The following is a 24,234-nucleotide window of genomic DNA, read 5'->3' as shown; positions in this document are numbered from 1 at the left end:
AGAAAATTAATTTTATTGGTCAACAACATAACAATAATGTTTATGAAAATACATGTATTTAACCAGGTGCATATTTCTAGTGCTTCCGTGAGAGCACAAAAAAGAAATAGATACAATCCGTTCGGTTTAATGCACTTTAAAAGCAGCAACCGGAAAAATCTCAGAGTCTCAGAGATACCATTTCTTGTTGTTGTTGTTTGTTTGGTTTTTTTTCCTTTAAGGTCTTGATTACAACAAAAACAAATAAGTGTTGGGTGAAATGATCAAAGAAGCATGAGTCCAAATCCAAAGGTGTAGCAAGAAAAACATTTCCTGTGGATTCTTTCAGTTAACAATGGTATCTCATATGTGGAAAATATTAGGAAGAACGGACTTCAGACTATGACCTTCTTTGCACAAATTGTTTCTGCATTTTGGTTTCAGATAAGTTTAGCGTGTACACCCCAAAGTTTTGAAAATGATGTCCGTTTACCTGGCAACAGCAGAAACTCTGAAAACAATGTAGTTTTCATGTTGGGCCACGAGGCCAGTGCAGCCGTGTGTTTTTGTAAGAAACCTACTCACACGTGTGCACAGAGAACAACACGCCATGAACATTAACAATAGCAACCAAACTTTGTCGTATGAATCGACAACCTAATTAGATTGTTATCAAGGTGACTCTCAACTATAAAACTACCAAGTTTCAGGAGAATATGAACTGGGAGACACGACACTCTGGAGGACACATTGTTCTGATTGTCTATCTACTGAGCATGTGCAGAAAAATTTATGTACTATAGTCATGATGTGCATGCATAGTATCAGCGTTTGCACAGCCTACAGAGACGGAACTTGAGTGTTTCCACAGAGATAGAGAGTCGGACCATTTTCACAATGTTCCACCTTGGAAGTCGTTTTCAAAAAGTTGCAGTTTCAGTGGCTCCGAACATTGTTGTCACCCATAATGCAACAAACAGTTTGCAGTTGGATTTGAATATGTTGTGTAAACGAGGCCTAAATCAATTGTTTTCCATTTCAGGAAAAAAAAAAAAAGATTTCTTTTCTTAGGAGGCTTTCACATTGGGACAGTCCAGGACTCTGTCCAGGACTCTGTCCAGGACTCCGTTCACTTGGGAGGGAGGGGAGCGGAGAATTTTCACACCTTCATTTAGTTCGGATGGCGTTCACATTCACTTTTTAGAAACCACATGGAAAATGTCATGCGATTACAACAGCTGCTCATTTGGGGGGCGCTGTTTCCCAAAACAGACACTGACCGGAGAGGAAGTAAAGACGAAACATGGCTCATTAATTGGTCCGGACTGAAAGCGGAAGTCCTGCTGCTATAGCCCTTGGTGGCTAGGCTAGTTAGCTTGTGGCGAATGGGTAGCCACACAAACAACCACGATATATAGTCTTCAGACCAGATATCAATGAACATCTTTCTCACTACTCCTTCTTCATGTCAGATATTTTCCAACTTTTTCTTTCTCCATCTAATTCTTGATAGGTGCGGTCAGCGTTGTTTGTTGACTACCCAGAATGCATTGCACACAATGTCACGTGCTCTCTGCCCGCTATAAAAATTGTTTGTAAAGGAACTGAGACGTAGCATTTGAAGGGGACCAGAGATCGCTGGTTAGCTCCGGTTCAGAGTTCGTGGCCGTGCTCACGTCGTCCAAACAAAATGGTTTTTCCCTGAAGAAAAGACAGTTTGCATAAAGAGTATTAAGTCAAATAGTTGGCCTGGATCTGTTTATAGTTGTGTTATGAGGTTGATAATATTCAAAACCCAGCACATTTCAAAAAATGTTGATCTATTCCCTTAGAAAATACACAAAATTAAAGTCTCATTTAATGCAACGTATACTGTGACAATATGTAAAAAAAAAAAAAAAGAAACTTATTATAAAAACTCTATTAGCAGTAGTGTAATACTTTGGTATGATGATGACACCCCGATAGACAAATGCTCCGAAGAGCAAACAGCAGGCACTGCGGCTACACAGTAAGGCATCTCACTCAGCCTTCATCTGGTCCCTGACGTCTGAAGGCAGAGTTTCAAACAGCGTCTCCTCCACGACAAGGCCACTGCGCTTCAAAGCGCGACAGCTCCCCAGCTCCTGGGGCAAGCACTCAAAATGGTTGCCTTTGAGGTCCAAGTAGGTCAGCAGAGCTAGGTAGGAGATTTTGGGCGAGAGTATGGACAGCGAGTTCTTGCCGAGCTTTAGCGTTTTGAGCTTTTTGCAAAAGAACAGCTCATCCGGTAGGTTTTCAATTTTATTGTAAGTGACGGAGAAGTACTGCAGACTCTGAAGGACTCCAATTTCCGGTGGGATGAAGCGGATGTCGTTGTTTGACAGGTCCAGGTAGCGCAGTTTGTTGCACAAGAACAGGTGAGAGGGCAAGATCTCAATCTTGTTGTGGCTGAAGTAGAGGCGCTCCAGGCTGCCGAGCTTTTTGATATGCTCCGGGATGTACATGATGCCGTTATACCAAAGTTTGAGGCACGTGAGCTTCCGGACATGCTGGAAACTGATAATCTCCTCTATGGATCGAAGGTTGTTTTCCTTCAGGTCGAGCTCTTGAAGACTCGTGAGGCTGAAGATTGCATGCGGGATGCGTTCCAGATCGCAGCGCACAAGCTCCAGCTCAATCAAATTGGCCATCTTTTTCAAGTTATTGAGCATTACTAGCTTAGTGCCATCGTTTTGCAAGTAAAGCCGCTGTAGATGACTGGATACATCTACGATTGACTGGGGAATCTTGGTCAGATTGCTCTTGAGGGAAAGCGTTTTCAAACACTTCATCTCTCGCAGAGATTCAAGGACGATATTTTTGGAGGCATCGGGGCTGAGTGACCCGGTGAGATACAACTCCTCTAAGTTGCGTAGGCCATACATCCAGTTTGGAAGTTCGCGGTTATCGTCGAACTTCACTCGAAGCACTTTCAGGTTCTCTTTGAGGAAGGAGGTAGCGGTTGTGTGCAGCTTTAAAGAGCACTGGTAGAGAGATAACTCCTGAAGGCCCTCAAGCTGAGAGACAGAGGCGGGGATGGTGACATTGTTGATGATCTCCAGCTTGAGTGACTGAAGCTCCGTCAATTCAAAGACGGTGTCCGGTAGGCCAGGGAGCATGAAGAGCTGAAGCTCCAGTCTGTTGTTGGGGTTCGTCTGGAGTCTCTGACGCAGCTTCTCTGCTGTCCATTCGTGGTTGAGGTTAAGCTGTTTCAGTTTGTTCTCACTGACCTCGGATAAAAAAACTGCAAATCGTTTGGAATACAGAGGGTCATACTGATCGATCATGTGCAGCATAAAAGCAAAGTCATTTTTGACATCTGGGATGTCATTGATGCCGGTTTCTTGCCGCACATACTCAAAGGAGTACTCTTTCAGGGAGCGATAAAACAGCCAGTAGGAAGTGTAAAGGCTGGTTAATCCGTAGACAGCAACCAAGCACAGGTAACAATAAGAGAGCTTAGAAAACAGGTGAGCCATGGTGTGATTACACTCAAACTCTCTGTAGCCGGTCATATCCTGGATCTCAACTTCGCAACGCACTCTATTCCGCACTTTATCAACGAGAGAGCTGTTGTAGGCAATGATAAGGAGGAACTTGAACACTTTGAATACAGTCTGACGGACATACATAAGATAGAGGATATCTCCTTCCTCAACGTGCAAGCGGAACTTCTTCACCTTTTCAAAGAGGGCCTTTGCTTGCTCGCCCTCCTTTTTATCCAAAACACTTGCCGAGGGCTTGTCAACTACAATCTTTTCTGGTATTGAGCGAAGGGATTGGGTCTTTTCCAACCCGCCTTCTCCAGGAGAAACGGCAATGTTAGACCTGGAAGTTCCGCTCTTTTTATGGTCCTTTTCTTCTGGATTTTCCCCAGACACCTCTGACAACGCGCGAGTCGTCCAGGGGGATTCGAAGCACTTGACGAGCATCGAGATAAAATGCTCTATTTTGGAGCTTGAGCCAGGGAATTTAAACCAGAAGTTACTACACACCATAAAAACTAGAGTGTGTATGAGAACCAAATAAGGAAAGTACTTCGCGTACCAATGCAGAGCCTTCTCGTAACACATCTGATTGATGAAACTGTACTGCTGAAGATCCAGATCAGTTTTCAGTCCCGTCATTTCTCTTGGGGATGCTGAGGCATTGGATTGCAGATGTAATAGTGATTTTATTTCCACTTCACTTGTGTTCTCTGGAGACAAGGGCGTTCTCTGAGGAAGGCATATGATTTTGTCTTGCATTACCTGAAACAAAAGGCAATTAAACAAATATTAGTAAAAATGCCATAATAAGGAATTCACACAAGATTGTATGTGCATTTTAATTCAATGAAGTGAGAAAACCTTGAGCGATGAGGGTACACTTTTTAAAAGTGCTTATTCGAACAAATCAGCCACTATTTATTTAAAGGTAAAAGTGTCCTGTATAAAGTGTAGTACCTCACTCCATTTCCAAAGTCCAAACACTTTGCATCCATTTATCTTGTAAACCAGTTTCAGTGGGGTTACATTGGAACTTAAGCTTGTTCAGATAATCAAAGTAATGTAAGTTAAAGTGTTACATTACTGCATTACAAGCCAATATTGTATAAAAACTCTACTGTAGAACACTACACACAACACTGATTGATCAACATGTAGTATTTGTCTGAATGGTCCGTTTCTAGGAACCAAGTCATCATAAGTAGATGGTAGTTCTGGTCACCTCTGACACAAATGATCACACAAGCGGCTGGAGGGCCTGTTGGATGTTGACGGTAGATCGCAAAGTTGACGGTCAATATCATGTTTTTAAACAAAAACCAAAAGCCTACCTTTAAAAAAAGTCTTCTCTTAATTGTCTTTTATTTTTTTCCCTTTGAATCCAATAATGCTGACAATTTTAACTTCACTTTTCTTTGAACTTGCCTTTTACATTTTTCTTGTAGCACTTTGAGATTGGTTAAATGCAAAATGTGTTGAAAATCAAAATAATTCTCAATTTTCAATTATTATTAATGAAGACTCTTTTCTGTGAATGTACTTGCAATACACACACCAAAAATACAGTCCATTGTAATGCAGCTATATTTAGTATGAGCACTCACCTACAGATATTTACTGATACGAGTACTTATTAAATGTCATAAAGTCTAATTCATACTCCATACACAAACAATATGTGATGGCTAATTCTGCTGTTCCAAATGTCGCTGGTGATTAAGTTGCTGAGGTTGTACCAACTGCTTCCACCCGTCACTTGATATTCTGGCAGGTCATAGTTTATAGTCTGCCTTACTTTTGTCATTCTCATTAATATTAAAGAATCTCCAAACTGCTCTCTTGAGTAGTTAGTTACTGGCGACGTCATGGAATACTCATCAGGTCATACTAGGAAGCTTTCACGAGTATTAATACTATTGGACCCGATACCTGATACTAGTATTGGTGCATCTCCTACATATTAGTTTTTTGGTGAATTCCACCAGTCTGACCAAAGGTGGAAATTCTTCATCCAAGAAAACTTTCTCAAAAGAACTATTTTTAAGTGTTAAACAATCAATCACAATGCAAGCTGCCAGAGACTCACAAAGTTGAATTAGTTGTGTTGTATTAACTTTACCCTTTTGTTTTCTTACATTAATATATCGGTGGAAACAGTTACATGTTTTTCCAGGGAGGTTCAGAAACAGAAACACCACCACCCGCTGGAATTTGGTTTTCTGAATTCTTTATTCACTCCATGAGGATTAATGTATTGGTGTATAGGACTATTCCTGTGTTTTATTATTCTAATATAAATATCTCATTCAGGTTATAACACACTATAATAAGTATGCTGCAGTAAATAAACTACTATTGCAGGTTATCAAATGTTATTAAAGTATTGAGTAAAACTCAAAGCATCATGACAAAAACAGCAATGTGTATAGGGAACTGAATAGTAAAGATTTGTTCCACACCAATAATATGTTCAAACCCAAGCAAAGTCTAATAGCCGGGTTACTCAAATGAAAGTGAACATTGACTGAGAGCAGTGGGCAAGGCTTCAAGCAAATGTGCACATAAGCCACGCTCCGATCACTTGCATAACCTTGTTTCTTATGTGGCTGTAAATGCTGAATGTCAGCCACACCTCAGCATCTGTAAACAGAGGATGCCTTTGGTGTTTTCTCAAGAATAACAAAAAGCAGCTGCTTGACTCTTGACAGGCTAATCACAGGAAATGGGCACTTTAATTCATTGGTAGCTGGCCTGAAGGGGAACACATCTTGTTCACTCTCTTCCCCCCCCGCGTGAAACACGACCCACTTTACTGTAACTTTAGAGGAATGTTACTGCACATTCATGAACAGTGGAGTCCAAAGTGACGCCATCGCCGCAGCACAAAGTCAGGTCTGCTAACAGGAATTAGGCCTCCCTCTCACTCCAAACCAGGGGATTACTATTGTCAGGCAAAGCAATAACAAGACATTTAACATAGCTCCATGTTGATATTGCTCCGAATTACAAAGTAAACTTGGACTGAGAACTAATTGTCCACATCATTTTCAAACCAATAGAACCAATAGTTATGACGAGACAAGCACAAGAATTGCTGCGTATGTCGTGATAAAGATCCTGTTAAGCAGTTTCCCCAAATGTTTTGGGTATGATTTCCAAGATTTACACATAGCAGAGTTACAGAAATGACAAAATGTCCCCAAACCAGCAGAGGGAGCGATGTTAAGCATCAGGCCACAGGAGTTAGGAATCCTTATGTTTACTGAAGGAGGCGTGGCGGGGAAATGTTTTTCCACTGGTAAACTCCTGATGGGCTGAATGGCTCCTTTGCTGCACGCAGGCCAGGCTGTAAAAGCACAAAGTTAGGCTTTATGAATCAGCGCTAATGCACAAGAGAGAGTAAGTAATGTTCCAGCAGACTGATAGGTCTCTTCTACTGGATTAAAAATAGCTGGATTCTATTTTGTCTTTGTTAAATGGCACCAAAGCCACTTTTATCAAATGTGTATGTTGGATAGTCCAGACTCTTATTAGTGGGGATTTCTGTAATACATCTTTTAAAAGGACTGCTTCAGGCTGATAAAGCAGTCATAATCTTGTTTACTGTGTGAAAAGTAAATGTCCTTTTACAATTGGAGTTCCGATGGGTCTATTGTTTTACTGGCTCACTGATATCTTCATAGTTTTGTAGAAAGCATTGAAAAGGCCGTGATGCCTTTTCTCACCGTTCAAGTTAGAATGACCAGATGTGCCCACGTAGGTGAGTTCAAGGTACAGATATGCTCATGACCTGTCCTTAACATAGTCTGACGGGCGCTTTGGGCTGCTGGTGGAACAGGTTTTAGTTGAAAAAAGTAAACCTCAAGTTTCTCCTGATGCAGGCACTTTGTGTGGCAACCATCACCGTGAGTGGGTTTGTGCATCAATCTGTCAATTGATAAAGGATCTGGCATATATTGCAATAGAAGTAAAAAGTGCATTATAGCATGAAATGCAGTTATTTATTTTCAGATAGACAATACCAGAATCTTCCACTGTCTGCAATCTTCAAACCTACATGATCCATCAGCGTGCTAATGAGCCCGACAGTAAAAGAATTGTGAGGCATCAGATAGCATCTTATGAGACATTGTGCTTCGACCAACTGAAACCAAAATCTGCGTTTTTATCACACACACTCCACTTGCTGTGCACAAGAGCTGGAGCCGTGTTTGTGGCTTCCAGCTGATCAGAGGAGACTTTTCTCTGGAAAAAACTCAATATTTGCAGCAGGATCTCCACAGGATTCTCCAATCATCAATCCCAGAGGGGAGGACTGGATCGCGCAACAGCTAGCAGCTTTAGATTTTGTATAAAAGCTATTCTCAACACTGACATGCAACTCTCACCTCCACTTCTCTACCTGCACTGCAAGTCTGCATTCAAAACAGGAATGCAAAGGTGAGTCAGAAAAACCTCTAATGCGCCATACGGTTGTACAAACCCAATTGATGAAAATGGTCACATACACCCACATTCTAAACCCAATAGACTATGAGCAACATAATGTTGACGTTTCAGACAGTTCAGGTCCTGGACTCTTCTCCTGTGAAGCCAAGCTGTAATATGATGATGCAGTTCATGGTGAAACATCGTCTTCCTGAGAGAAACTGCCTGGACCGGAGCAGACGTTGTACTTAAACATAACTGCATTTAGTGAGCTTGTACTGATGCAGGTTTCTGAACTGTCCACTGACGAGGAGCTGAAAGGTCTCTTTACTCTGAAGAGCACAGGACTCCAAATCTATGGTTTCCCCAAAACATTTGATAAATGTTGACTCATCTGACCACAGAACTGTTTTCCATTCAGCCTCAAACCACTTTATATGAGTGTTGGCCCAGAGAAGATGGCTATTTCTGAATAGTGGTGGCAAGTTTTTCAGCATTATCTGGCCCTGGTTTCAATGTTTTTGAGATGTGCTGGGTCCATTAAGTCCAAAATAAGCTCAACCTTCCCATGAAATGTTAAAATGTCTAAATTTGATTCATCATTTAGTTTTTATTCACATTTCACACGGCCTCTAAACTTTACGAATTGAAATGTCTTTGCATACACACAATGGCAACAATTATTAAGTTGAAAAACTGGGACACAACCAGTTTGCTTTAAGCTGATAAAATTAGGGTTTTGTTATCATTTTGCATTTACATGTACCGTATTTTCTGCCCTATAAGGCGCACCGGGTTATAAGGCGCACCTACTTTGATTGACATAATTTACAACTTCATTCATATATAAGGCGCACCGCCCTATAAGGCGCATGGAATAGACCAGTGGTCAGCAACCTTTAAGCTCAAAGCCATTAGGTTACATTTTCCACTGATTCTAACACCCAGAGAGGTGCACACACTTTTTTTGATAGTCCTACCTGCAGCCTATGCCAGGAAGACACTACACACAAAACCTTCTTCACTGCTGGTTGACAACTTACAACTACCGGTAATAATAATAATAATAATAATAATAATAATAATAATAAACTAAACTACATGAACTAAGCAACAAAAACACAACACAACACAATTATTACCGACACCACAAACCAAATAGAACCCCCAATAATTGCATTTAAAACACCACAAACAGCTGCAATGAATTATGGGAGTTTCTATCGGCTGCACTGAGGAGCTCAGGTTGAATTTGTCGCTGCAAGGCATGATGTCCCATCATGCCTTGCAGCGACAAATTCATGTTTTGTGTTGTTGGAGGTTATTGTGGGTCGTTGTTGGGCTTGGTGTTGTGTTGATTGTGTTCATGTGTTTTTGTTCCCCAGTTTAGGGAGTCATTATTTCATCTAGTTTATTTTGGTTTGTTAGAATGTTGGTGTGCAACCATGAGTGATGAAGGTGTTGTGCGGAGTGTCGTCCGCTCTGAAGATCCGGTTGAGAAGTTAGAGTTGTCAAAATAAAAGCTTCTGGTTGTTCAGCGTTCAAATAGCAGTCTCGAGTAGAACAATCGTCCATATGTAAGGCGCACTGGCAGCTTTTGAGAAAATTTGAGGTATTTAGGTGCGCCTTATAGTGCGGAAAATACGGTAATACAGAACTCATTCCTTGTTGTCAACATACGGCGCTTTTCCACAAGGACCTACTCAGCTCGCCTCGCCTCGCCTCGCCTCGCCCTGGACGATTTCCCACAACGTGTTAGTCCCCGCTACCAGGTACTTTCATGGTACCTGGACAGCCGAGGTTCCAAGTGAGCTAAGGAACGACCCACTCTGAGTATCGGGAGGTCTCTGAGCTTTAGATGAACTGGTTTCCCTATGAAGTGGTGACCGGCTTCCTGGAGGCTCCTCTTTTCACTGCAGATGTTAAAAACCTCACCAAAACCCTTCGCTGTCCTGGCGAACAATGTTTCACTGCATTTCTATTCAAGTTTAAAGTATCGTAGCTTCTGTTTGTCTTATTTCAACATCAGCTAAGATCTGGTGACGTAGGGCACCGGTTAAACTGACAGTGAAGCACATCTTTACAATAAAGCATGAGCCTAAAAGCCTACACTTTGCATTATTCATTATTGATAAACATATACATTTACATACTATTTCTTTATTATTTGAGCTGATATCCAATCCATGTCTGCTCTGCATGAGGAGATACAGCTTTGATCGGCGATGATTACTTGTGCACGACGGGGAAAAGCGCCGATGATTCCGCCTCAACTGCAGTGGTAATAGATTGTAATGGAAAACGAACGGAACTGAGGCAAGGCGAGTCGAATCGGGCCGAGTACGTACTAGTGGAAAAAATCTTTTTACACTGCATGCTTAGATCAGTAAAATAAGATCCCTCGTGACATCAAGCAGTGACATTGCACATTTGAATTCACTGAATGAATCAAACCTGCTCACTCTGGCTTTTTTCGAGACTCGTAGAACCAACGTTATTATGAAAAGAGCCAGCAGTGTCTCTACAGCCAGCTTTTTGTTTCTATTATGAGTAAAGGATATATCAGTTGTAAAAAAGAAACAAATTGCATCAGTTCCATTGTAATAAGGAGATCCTCATCTACAATATAATGATTCTTTATGTCGGGCCGTAACATTACTGACCTGAAGGGTGCAGCCGAAGACACCGATCATGAGCATGATGACAGACAGATAGTCGGTGAACACATCCCACCACGGCTTCAGGACTCTGAACGCTGGCTGCTGTTCTGAGAACTGACGGAATTCCATCACAGGAATCATGGTGCCTGCCGGAAAAGAAGAGAAGATTTCACCTCCGGTGAGGATGATGAAAACAACAGGTGTAAAAGGCCTAAAACAATTGCTTCACACACATGTACTGTTCACTATTAACATTGAGTTCAGAGTGACGTAAAACCATTACATTTCTCATTTTTCAAAATGAACTGTAATGGGCGACCATGCTAGAGCACCACTGTGGGAAAAATAAAGGCCTAAGTAAAGCCTAAGTAAGCTAGTGACTTTCCAATTCATGGTTTAGTTCAACAACAGACCAGCACTGATGAACTTCAACTCCAGAGCATCAAGCAAAACCATCAACAACTTCACACACGTTCAAGAAGTTGAATCTTTTAGTACAAGTGATCAGGGTCAGTGACGTCTGTCTGTCCATCAAGCATCTTATAATATTATATAAAAACATTTTAAAACCATATGTAGTGTTGAGTCAAGCATGTACATGAATTAAACATGATGATAAAAAACACAAGCCTCGTTATTGTCAGTGTGAACAAACCGTCATGCCGACAACATTTAGGAGCAGCTGGCATGGCTGTAGATCATTTTTACTTGTTCCCATCATAGTCTGGTTCAGCGCACTGTGTCTGTGGGTGTGGACAATACTACAGAAAAAAACATATTGTTGACATACAAAACATCAATCCAGCAAAACAAAAACAAAATCTTCCCCCAAACTACTTAGGTTGTCTCGAGCGGAGCTTTGACTTTATACAAATGCAGATTGCAAATGTAAATATTTGAAAGTCGGTGCCCACAAAGGACCATCCAAGTGACTTATTTAGTACTTATTTAATACTTGTGACAATTGTTTATCTTTAACTTCACAGCACAGGACTGTGGCTCGCAGTTCACCGGGGAAAATGACGTCCAAAACAAGATTCCAGCACTTTGGTTGTGTACAAAGAAGTGGATGGTCTTCGAGCTCCGACTCTTTCACCTGCAGTGTGATGAAGGGACTTTCTTCCTGAAGCAAGGTCAATATATACAATCCATCCATCCATCCATCCAGTCACTTACTTCATACACTAGGTCAAAGAAGGCCAAGCTGAATGATACAGTCGATGCGCCTGACAGAGAGACAGACATGCTATCAATGCGTGATCAAATCTAGGAAATAGAACCACAAATGTAGTTACTTGTAGCATAAAGAAAATCAATATTTAATCAGCTTTTAATAAGATTCCATCACATTATTCCAGCGTTGTCTTAGCCAACATTAGCTCTCAGCCTGGGGTTTCTGGATTCCATGAAGTGTTTCTTTCTGGCCAAATTCCAAATGCTAAATGGACTCGAATTTTTAGTACAGTTTCAAAGCTTTAGCAGTCTCAAAGCACTTTACATTGTTAGTTAATTGTCAATGGATAAAATCTGTGGATGAATGTCTTGCTCAAGGACAATTGGATGAATAGATGGTGTAACACTGGGGGATTGAACCCACAACTTAGCAATTGAAAGACAGACCCAATCACAGATAAGGTTAAAAAAAAGAAAACACTTCAAGGAGGATTTCCACAGTGGAAAAACCCAGTAGGAGAGTGAAGACTGTTGGTTAATGTGGCGACACAGAACGTCCAGTTCCTTATGACAACCATCACAACAGTCTGCTCAGCAGCTAAAAAGGCCAAGAGGTCATTTTATACTGATATTATCAACAGAAATAACAAATATGCACGGAACGTGTTTATTATTGGAGAGACAGACACACTCATCAGTATCAGTCCCTCTTATCCACCAAGGAATTGATTCTTTTCTCAAAGCTTGTTTGTAAAAAAGAAAGAAAAAAAAAAGCCAGCATTTGATGCTGTAACTCCGACTGAGTTGCAATTCCACATGTGCCTCAACAGAAACACTCCAGCTGAATTGGACACGTTTTGACCTTAGATTACAAATTTCAATTGGCATAGAAACGTACGAGCCACCGCCTGCTGCCTTGACGCTCTATAAGCCTACTGCCTTTTTAAAATATACCTATATATACCCGTATATTCACAAATAACTATTTTAATAAAAGTTTAATTTACATTCCTTAGTGATAAATCACTTCAGGGATACTTCAGACCTACTCAACTTCAGGGTATTTTTGAAAGACAATCCTGAATTGGTTTAATTTCATAAATTTTTTTCACAAGAAAGGAATTTGTTTGTGTCACATTGAGATGATAAATTAGGGTGAACAAATTTGCATGTGGCGTCCCCCAAGGATCTATTCTTGGGCCTCTTCAACAGCAACACACTTTCCAGACTATAAATCACAGCTGATAAGTAAATAAATACGTCAGATTTGTCAAAAAAATGCATCATGAAGCGGTAAAAGAAACACATATACAAGTCGTACTGGTTGAATAAGATGCCTTCTAATCCCCACGCCGTCACACTACGTAACTGCACTGGCAAGAACTCATCTGGCTGTCGTGCTTTAAGCCAATAAGTAGTTTTCTTTATATTCTCCAGTCCTTCCTCTTTCCCTTTTTAGTGCATCATTTATAGATCTTTACATTTAATTTAGCTGCGTAGCTTTTTCTTTTAGTGGCATTTTGCTTGCACTACAAATACAGTAGCAATGGAGACTTTCCTGTGGTACTGTAGCAGCATTCTGTTGTCATAGAGTGACATCTAGTGGTCAAAGACGGTATTTAGCAGTACACTTTGACATATGAGAAATTCCAATAGAAGTCAAACAACAACCACGACTTATAGTCCAGAAAATACAATAAACTCACATATATTTCCTTGTATGGTGAAGCAAAATTACACACAGCTTCTCACAACAGTGTCACCAGAGGACACTTGAGGTATGACAACTGTTGTCAAACTACACATGGAAAAAAATGGAGGAAGTTGATTTTGGCCCCAATGAATACAAATAAAAACAATTCATGCACCTTGAAACTATGAAAAGTCAAACCACAAGTTTTATTTGTCACATAAAACCAATAACAAAAGTCTACAGCCTGAAACAGACAGAATGAAGATTTGGTTTTGAGGAGGCCGGAGTGTTGTGAATGTGTTTTCTGTGGTAACAAAAACAAGAGAAAGAAATCCATCAGGTGGAACAGTCCTGACCAACACCAGCAGAGCATCACCTCTCCACTGCTTCCAGCACTGTACTGACTTCCTGTACGTCAAGGGACACACTTCATAACTGTGTTACTAATCTATAAAGTACTAAATGATCCCGGGCTTCAATACATCTCTGATTTACTGTTTGATCAAGAAGCACCAATCAGACCAAACGTTGGATAAACTCTTGATATACTTGGATTTCTTACCGTAGAAATCAGAACGGCTGAAGCAGCCTTGAGTTTTTCTGCTTGTCACCAGTGGAACAAACTTCTGATGAAACAGTTAAATCAGGGTTAAAACTACTGCAGTCTAAGTAAACTCTGCTAGGAGTTATTTCTTATTGAAACAATGGATCTTATAACATCATATTCTTAATTACAATGGGACATTTGCAAGGAGCAAATGAGCATTTGTGGGATGAGTATGTGAGCTGTGCACGCACACACACACACACACACACACACACACACACACGAGTCTCAGTAGCTTGTGGAGGAGGCTATCCCAACATGTCACACACACACACACACACACACACACGAGTCTCAGTAGCTTGTGGAGGAGGCTATCCCAACATGTCACACACACACACACACACACACACACACACACACACACACACACACACACACACACACACACACACACACACACACACACACACACACACACGAGTCTCAGTAGCTTGTGGAGGAGGCTATCCCAACATGTCACACACACACACACACACACACACACACACACACACACACACACACACACACACACACACACACACACACACACACACACACACACACGAGTCTCAGTAGCTTGTGGAGGAGGCTATCCCAACATGTCACACACACACACACACACACACACACACACACACACACACACACACACACACACACACACACACACACACGAGTCTCAGTAGCTTGTGGAGGAGGCTATCCCAACATGTCACACACACACACACACACACACACACACACACACACACACACACACACACACACACACACACACACAGACACACACACACACACACACACACACACACACACACACACACACACACACACACACACACACACACACACACACACGAGTCTCAGTAGCTTGTGGAGGAGGCTATCCCAACATGTCACACACACACACACACACACACACACACACTCACACACTGCGGTGGGATGGCGTCTGCATTCTCCAACCAAAAATATGTTGACAAGTGGACTGATGTGGTTTTGTTGGTCACTGGGCTCAAACAGTGCGACCACACAAGTGTTGACTGTGGTTGAGAACAGGATTGCTGGCAGGCCGTCCCACACTGTGGAGACGAGGGGACAGTTACCGGTTGCAGGATATCATCTCGATATATATATCTATACATTGAGATTCCCCTCTAATGAGGAAAAGTCTAGTTTTTATTCAGTGAGGAAGATTTCACTCTACAAAATCACACGGCCTCCAACAAAAGTTTTTTATTTGACTTGGTCAGAAAATAATTCTCGACTGAAGAGAGAGTTTCTCAGAGGTGCTCAGCTGTCCTGCAGTCTGAAAGTGAATCGCAAAGATTTTCCTGTTTAGTTGTTAAAAGTCAGCATGTCAGGAGACAGATCAGTGACGGTCCAGTGTTTAATGAAGGGTCTGTCTCTGTCACACTGACTGAACTGAACTTCCTCTGCACATTGTCCTTTTGCTCTGCAAAATGCCGGCAGACATCATCACACAGCAGGAAAGAGCCCGTCTGTCCTTATCAATATAAATATCACTTTGTTTTGGTCTAGCCATTGTTTCCACACCTGTCTCTTATTGCCTTTGCAATATGTTTGCTTAACCCAACATCTGACTTTTAATAACCATGCATTTACTTCTTGTTTTTAATCTATTTGCTTCTGAATGCATTTTTTTTGTTTTTAATGGTTAAACATGCTTCAATTTTCCTTTGTTTTTAGATTTATTGCCTTGTGTGAGTGGTCTTTAGTATCTTTAGAAATACACTCCTCTTACAAATGGAGGCCAGACTTCACCTCTCACAGCCTAACGATGACTCACGAGGCAGAGCCATGTTAAAAAACATTTGACAATCGCATAAAGGCATGAAAGCAAGTATTTTTAAAACATTTTCAAGTAAATTGCAAATTCAGCATATATAAGTCGTTTAGAAATGCAGAGGCTACCAAATGTGTGATGAAGACGAGTAAAGAACCTGCGTGTGTTAAGCGCAGTGAGTGGTGCTGCTGTGTGCCGCCATTGTCTGTGGTCACCTTCTGAAAAGTGCTTCAGCTGCAGAGTATCTCGTGTCCTGCAGCCGTGGCTGCACAGTCACAATGAAAAGGCCCACACTCAAACAAATGATTCAAGCCCTTCTTAGATGTGACACATTAATGTTTTGTTTGTCTAATGCAAATATATCAATTAAAATCAAATCAAAAGTAATTTAAGAAGTGTAACCTAAAATGTATTCATTGACTCCCCTGTCCTACTCTTCAACCCACAAAGAATGAGTTTAGTTTGGGGAGCATGTGCAGGTGACCACCGTGACCACACCCTCTCAGCCGAACGTTCCATGCAAACCGGCGCGCACCATTTTGAACCTCCTGAGCCTTCTGGACTGCTAATCCAATTTTGGGTAAGTTTTCATTTTTTTTTCAGTAGAAGCCTACTTTACTGTGAGATAATGTGTATGTCGTAATGTATTATAAACTGACATATGTGCAGTTGTCGTTATAATGTAAAGAATATAGGCGAATTTCACTCGGAGTTGGCGGACATTGGCTGTATGAGGCCTCATTTCAGATTTTAGCTAGGCTACTAATCGGCATATACTAAATGCTCACTCAGGCGGGCGTTGACATAAGTACACAGTAGTTCACGGTTTACTTTTTTACTAGATTTAGCTCGTTTTTAAGGGTCTCTTATTGACTTAAGCCAATTTGCTCGTTCCCGGGCATGAACTTGGCGGAGGGCACGGCCATGGACATGCACAGTGCCCGCAAGTGGTTCAGAAGAGTAAGTCTGCAGGATTAGCACGTTCTAACGTTTCCTTTCCGTTACTTGTGCATGCAGGTGAGAATCTAGATGTTTCTTCACTGTCCAGCAAGTTTATTGTCTTACCGTTTACCTTCGTGTATTGCTGGGCTAACGTTGCTCCTTTGCTGATAACTTATTGCACTTCAATGTGTACCATGCGGTGTTAGGCTTCCTGGCCTCATGCACACGGACCTGCTGGCTAAACGGACCTCGCTGTAATACCATAGACTGTAAAACGCGTGCCAGGCCAGCAGTTAGCATTCTGTTGCAATTCAGCGCAAGTAAACAGTCCGCCGCTGATCACGGTGCAGCAGACACACACAGGAAGCAAAAATACACTTTGTTGGACGAGCATTAATAAACTTATGAGAGAAAACGACACAGACACGCGTGTAAACTGCAAATGTATGTGCGGAGTAAAGCAGTGATGCACGCGTTATCACAGGGAACAGAATCGCTTTGTTGACTGTTCAGGATATGACGTTAGGTCAGTCTCAATGATGGCAGAGTCGGCTTCATTAATGTATCTCAAGAAGTGATTTTCCACATGAATACACTGAAAATATTACATAAATATTCACTGTACTGTTTATTGTTGATACACTCAAATTATGTTTTTATGTAATTGTAAGTTAAATTCAAAAATATATTTAATCTAAAGTATAAGCCACTTTCATGATATTGTCATTGTAATTTTTTTTCGAACACAAATATCAAACTAAGCTGATTGTTGATCATTAAACTCCTAATGCAGATTATTAAGGCTATGATTTACTTAAAAAGCCAAAAATAAGATTAGTTTGACACGCTTTCATGATCTGATCAAGTATATGTTACTTAATTGTTTCCGTGAAAAATATAGTTCTTCATAATGTTATTGTTTTTATGTAAAATAAACATTTGGGGCAGTGATTATTAGGGTGAAGCCCTGAAGAGAGGTCATGTTAAATATATAAATTAAACACTTATTGTAAAGTGATATAAGTTTGAAATTACCATTAAAAATTAGGATTTGTTTTTTAAAAGCTATGACAGTGAATAATACAGCTGTGGCATTGAAATCGGGAGCAATACTTCATTTGTCTGACCTAGATTAACAGGTGTTACACCATATTTGGTGAAATGTGACACTTGTCGTGTATCTTTATATCGATGATTGGGCTCTTGTGTTGAACAGACTTGTGGTTAAAAGTTTGGGTGGGCCTCATGATTTTCAGATTTAAAATTGTGACATTAAGAAGAAGAGTGGCTGCTGTAGGACGCTACCCTTTGAAAAAAAAAACCTTTGAATTGTCTATGTATAAATTGTGTTATATAACATCTATAACTTATATACATTTTCAAGTATTTACAAATGTTTTCATACCTCCAATATGTTTATCTGATCTTTTGCAGTTATCTCATGTTTTGCAACTTTTGCTGTGTTACCAAGCTACTTTTGGCAACCTCTGAGTGATAGTAAGTATTAAGCTACTTGGTCACTGATGAGAACACCGTATTTTTATTATTGTCATTTGTTCAATGTGACATGGCCAATGGTCTTTACAGGTTTATGTATGTGGACGTGTAAGGAGTGCACTTTGGAGCTATCTACCAGGTACTTATTGTTGCAGCATTTTCGGCAGGCACATGGGCATCTTCGGGGTAATTATAGATATCCATGTCCATACACAGATTGCCCATGTACATTTAAATACTTGGAATAAACTAATAAATCACACTTGTAGAACTCATGCTAATCGGCAACCTTCAAAGGCAGGAGAAGGATTCTCATTCAGATGTCCCGTGTGCTCATGTAGAGGACTCTCAACAGAGAGAGATGTGTTCCAACACCTAAACGAGCATCTCAGGCATTTTGAAACGGTTCCATGTGTGTTTCAAGAATGCACATTTCAAACAAACAGTTATAGTACATTCAACACAATTAGAATTAGAATTATAAATCTTACCACATGAACAGCCATCCACCTTGTAAAAGAGTTGTGTGTTGGGGGCATTTTTTAGGGTGTGGGTGTCCTTCATAGTGGTACGTCTGCTCTACTTGCAGTTCCACCATTGTCCCACATTTGGCTGAATGTTCTCCTGTTTTATGGCCTGAGTTTTAGTTTGACAACATCAACATCAGGGGGGAGTGTGTCCTCAAAAGCCTGATCATATACCTCAATGAGGATCCAGACTGTCTCTTCAAGGAATACCTGGTAAGTTTCAGTGTTTCCCATGTTGTACAGGGCAGTGTTTTTCAAGTTAACTCCCCACATATTGCAGTGTTTCCCACAGGATCTTGAGAGACTGGGGGTAGACAGCGGACCTTCTAGGAGGGTTCGGGGTCATGCCCCTCTGGAAGAAAACTTTGACTCCTTAACGTTAAATGCATCAATGTGGTGCTTTTGAGAAATTAATAAGCTAGAACACACGAACTGGAAGCTATTGAAGAATAACACATGTATTTTCCTTAAAAATATTATTATAAAATACAATATGCACTAAAATCCAATTTAAAGAGCTGTATCCACTATTTTCTGGAATCATTTGACACTAGGTGACATGACATGGAAGCTAATGAAGTAAAATGTATTTTTATTTACACAAGCTATTTGTTCCATGTGTATTTTGAGATGTAATGACACAATAAAATATTTCTCGGTATATATAAATACAAAGAAAATGCACACTGTACTCTTCCGTGATGATGACACCTGCAGTTAAAAAAATAAAATTAAACTCATTTTAAAGTGAGGGGAACGTGTCCACTGTGGAAATTATATATAAAATATATCTGGAACTTCAAGACATTCCAGGCTGAACCCCTGGTAAAATGACGTGGCAACAGCGACACACCTCAAAGTTCTTGAGATGTGCGGTATAGACTAATCTTTTTGTTGTTGTATTCGATAACACCAGTGATTTATGCAGTGGGACATTTTCCACATCGCAGCAACCCTAGCATGGACCTCTGCAACATTCACTGTATTCATCAATATTTCAATGTTTGTGGGAGGGTTATGTTTATGATCTGTGCAAATAGTGTATCTTTTATGTTAAATGATTGTTGTGTGTTTCTGCTTTTTTCAGGATGCTGAGAATGACATTGTCACTACAGTTATGAGCATTCACACAGTCCGAAGCCATGAGTTTGGGGAGCCAGGTGACGTGTGGGTCGTCATTGAAGGTGTGAAAGTCCTAACTAATGTAGGAAGTGCCATAAGTGCTTTCATCTCCCTCTTTGGGCTAATGTATGCGCTGGATCTTAGTTTTCCAGAGAACCTGAAATACACTTTTGAGTTTGTCCAAAAAAATCCTGATGAATCTGGATGCACACCGGCTCAACGCCAAAATACAGCAGCTGAAAATCAAGCTGTTCATGTAAAAGGAGGCACAGGTGACAAAAAGCACTTGGACTGGGGACTTGTTTTTGTTCTGTCTGAACTGAGCTTTGAGCCATAGATAGTAGAGCGTTGTACTGTGACTGCTCCTACCTGATGTTTTGCTTCTGGAGCAGTTGGAATTTGGAACTGCATTTATAAAATGGACAGTATTATCCAAAAATGTTATGATGCACTTTTACTGTTGAGTACCTTACTCAAAAAAAGGAAAGGAAGGATGTGTTGTGCATTTAACTTTGAAAATTGTGATACCTACTAGCCAATGACTTCCTGTTTTTGTGAATGGTTCAAAGTGCCTACCTCCTTAGTATCACTGTTTGCAACGGTGGGGCATTAAGGAGAGTTGGGTTTGACGATTTGAAAATGTTATGGCTGCACTGGCTGCCAAAAAAGTGTTTTAATGTAGCTTCCTGTATTAACTACAGTAGTTGATGTACGTGTTCAGGTGCTGACGTTTATGAGGGAATGTCATTGACCTTACAGAGTGCATTTTATGGTTTGTAAAATCTATACACTGCATTGTTGTTCTGAGTTTCAACTGGTTTTAAATAAAAGCACCTCAACCAGGTATGCTCTCACATGTGTCCTATTTGGGTGGGTGGGTGGGGGTGGGTTGGTTAATTCAATTTCATTTCATTTAATTAATTAAATCTTTTTAGGTTGAACAAACACAAATAATTTTCATTACTTCAGTATATTTGCTTTACTTTAGCTCTCCTTGACATACATGAGTTGAGGTAACTCAATTTAATTACAATACATTGAAGTGTTTAATTTGAGTTGGACCAAATGTAAAAAAATAAGTTACATTAACTCAAATACATTATATTACATCGATGCACTTGTTTTGAGTTGGGGCTACATATATATTTTTTGGATGGAAATTCTGCCCACAATTTAATTGAGTAAATCCAATGAGTTATTTTTTTGAGTGCTGGGTCAAAGCAGAAAAAAGGATTTTCCCTAAGGATATTATTAAAGTATTATTATGTTAGTTATTGGTTGATAAAACTGAAATCTGCAGGTTTTACCATTTGTTAGAGATAAATACACAAACAAAATAAGTGCTTGTGGGCCTATTGTGGGGAAACATGAAATCCAAAGTTAGGCAACTCAACACAGAACAGCAATAAACTGAAATAATAACACAGAATAATGACCTGTCTATTAAACAAATGCTATTTTTCCCCAAATCCCCCCCCCCCCCCCCAAAAAAAATTGAGCTGTCATAATATGAAATACAAGAATGAAATCTTAGAAAAGTTCAGAAAAATTGGACAAGGAGGCAGAACTCTGTGTGAAGTCGGTAGGAATAATAAAAATACCCCAGCCTTGCCACTGTATGAGTCAACCATTGAATAGAGCTGAGCAGCCCATATCCTTGTGCCTTCCTGACAGGAAACGTGTCTGAATCCCAGAGATCCAAAAACAGACATGTTGGGAACACCCAGCCTCAAAAGGTCCTGTCCCTGAAAGGACGTGGAAAAACACTACACATCCGCATTGCAGGAGTCTATGTTTTTTAATAAGCCTCACTTTTTACAGTACTTTAGTGTAACACCAGCAAGCCCTGTAGAAGAGTACCTCGATCCTAAGAGTACCTCGATCCTAAGAGTACCTCGATCCTGTCATCAGGACAAACCATCAGTGACTCAACCTGGAAAATTATTTCATGCGTTTCTGTCACTTTCCTCTGGTTTCTCTTTCAGAGACCAGAGCGAGTGTGAACTCCAGCGGACCCGGGCCGGACATCGATCTTACCGGCTCAGTGGCGGTGCGGTCCGGAGGATCGTCCGCGAGGAGGCGAGAGGCGGTCCGGATGCAGGAGGTCGGAGCGGCTGCGCTTCCAGGCGATCGGGTCTCCGGTAATGATGTGCGATGGTCTCCCCTCCCTCCTTACTCGCCATACTCCGCCTCCTCCTCCTCTCCTCTGTCCCCGACAACCTTCCTGGATCTCCGGCCAGGGCGCAGCGCGCAGCCCCGGACCGTCAGCCGCACCGGGGCGTGGACTGCTGGAGGAGCAAGCAGCCGGGGCTGAGCCGGGGCAAGTGGCTCGTCTGATGACGTCACTGGTCTCAACAAATAAAACAATATCTATATTAGAAAGAAAGAAAGAAAGAAAGAAAGAAAGAAAGAAAGAAAGAAAGAAAGAAAGAAAGAAAATGCAGTTTGCTTTCTTAAGTTGGTAAAAAAAACAACAACAGTCATGATCATGGATATCAGGGTTTTTCTTTGTAACTTTTCTTTGTCACCATCATCATCATCATCGTCATCATCATCATCATCATCACCGTCATCATCATCATCATCATCATCATCACCATCATCATCATCATTATCATCACCATCATCATCATCATCACCATCATCATCATCATCACCATCATCATCATCATCATCATCATCACCACAGCTAACCTATATTTGGAAAGCCGCTGCAAATAAGATCATTCTAAGAATTTACTTATACCCCCAGTTTCCAGAAATTGTTCAAAAAACAGTAACAGTTGTTCAAAACACAGTTTGTCCTGTGATGGACTGAAGACCTGTCATGGATGGATGGACAGACAGACAGACAGACAGACAGACAGACAGACAGACAGACCGATCAATAGATAGATATTCTTTTATTTGTTCCACAATGGGGGATATTAAATTCTGTAGCAGCCAGAAGAGGAAAGTAGCAAAAGAAAAGAATATGAACAATAAATAATACGTGTTTAAAACAATAAAAAAAACAAATAAAAGTAAAATATATAGTCATACCTTGAACGTGGCTTGTTCCTCCCTTCTCAAGTTTGCAGTTTGCATCCATAAGGTTGCATTACCGCCACCTGCTGGTTCTGTGTATTACTGGGAGCAGGGCTGGTTATTCAGCCTCAGCTGCAGGGAAGAAAGAACCTGCGATGTGACTCCTTCACACTAGTGATGAGAAACCCGACTCCTCGAACGGACTCACGGGTTTTTGAGTCGTTCATCCAAGTGAATCGGTCCTTTGAGTAATTTGAGTCATTTGATTCAGTTGCGCATGAGCACTGTTTCCACCCGCTCCAGGACCTGGAGGCTGAACTGCGACATGAACCAGGAGGAGAATCATGTGTTCATAGTAAAATGATGAAACACTTCTGAGGAAAATAAACAATAAGTACACATTAGTTTTTAGTGGTCCTGGTCTCCTTATTCTAGATTATGTGTGTTGTTTCTGAGGTTTGTTTGAACCAGAAAATAAATTAGATAAATGATTAAACTGAATAAATACCTGGCATCCAGAATGGCAGATATGCAGTATATATTAATGTATACATATGTTTTTATAGTTTTTTTTCTTCCAACATTCTGATTTTCTTTTTTTACTAGTATCTAATAAATAATCTAATAATAAATAATGTGACGTTCATAGGGCAGAACTAATTATAGGGGACAATATTAAATGTAACACAATACACGCTACAGTGGTATTTTAACATTGTTTATTGTGTATTTAGCCATGTATTATTCATGTATTTATCTCTACAAGCTTTGTGAAACAAACAATGTATTATTTTTTTCTCCGCCGTCACTCAGAGATTTTCAGGTGAGGGAGGGGGGGAGGGCTCACCGCTCACCGCTCATGAGGTGAACAACACAGCGGAAGTGCTACTGACCGATTCAGTGAACGACTCTTTCGAGTTTCGAGGGGAGTCGGTCATGTGAGCTGAACGATTGAAGGGATGTGAGTCGGTCATGTGAGCTGAACGATTGAAGGGAGGTGAGTCGGTCATGTGAGCTGAACGATTGAAGGGAGGTGAGTCGGTCATGTGAGCTGAACGATTGAAGGGATGTGAGTCGGTCATTCGTGCTGAACGACACCTCCAAGCTGACTCGAGTGTGCTGAAAGCCTCATGTGAATGTCAGGAGCTGGAAGCTGCTGTGCTTAGCAGCTAGCGTTACAGCTACAAGCTGCTTTTAGCAGAAAAAAGACAGAAAGATAAAAAATTCATAAAATGCAAATGTTGATTTTTTTTTCTGTCACAACCTCAAAGGTAAATG

The 24,234-nt window shown here is 40.7% G+C and overlaps 1 protein-coding gene across 1 annotated transcript; it reads right to left on the bottom strand.

Annotated features, from left to right (window-relative positions):
* On the bottom strand, positions 1–22,125 carry lrrc8c (leucine rich repeat containing 8 VRAC subunit C). Its single transcript, XM_080505989.1, has 3 exons — positions 21,967–22,125; positions 10,580–10,722; positions 1–4,250 (listed from the first exon to the last, which is right to left on the bottom strand). Exons 2-3 carry the CDS (start codon positions 10,715–10,717, stop codon positions 2,001–2,003), a joined length of 2,388 nt encoding a protein of 795 aa, XP_080362115.1. The 5' UTR covers positions 10,718–10,722; positions 21,967–22,125; the 3' UTR covers positions 1–2,000.
* Between the last annotated feature and the right edge of the window lie 2,109 nt (positions 22,126–24,234).

The sequence above is a fragment of the Blennius ocellaris genome, assembly GCF_963422515.1.
Source record: "Blennius ocellaris genome assembly, chromosome: 12".
NCBI lineage: Eukaryota > Metazoa > Chordata > Actinopteri > Blenniiformes > Blenniidae > Blennius > Blennius ocellaris.
This window is presented reverse-complemented; position numbering and strand designations above follow the sequence as displayed.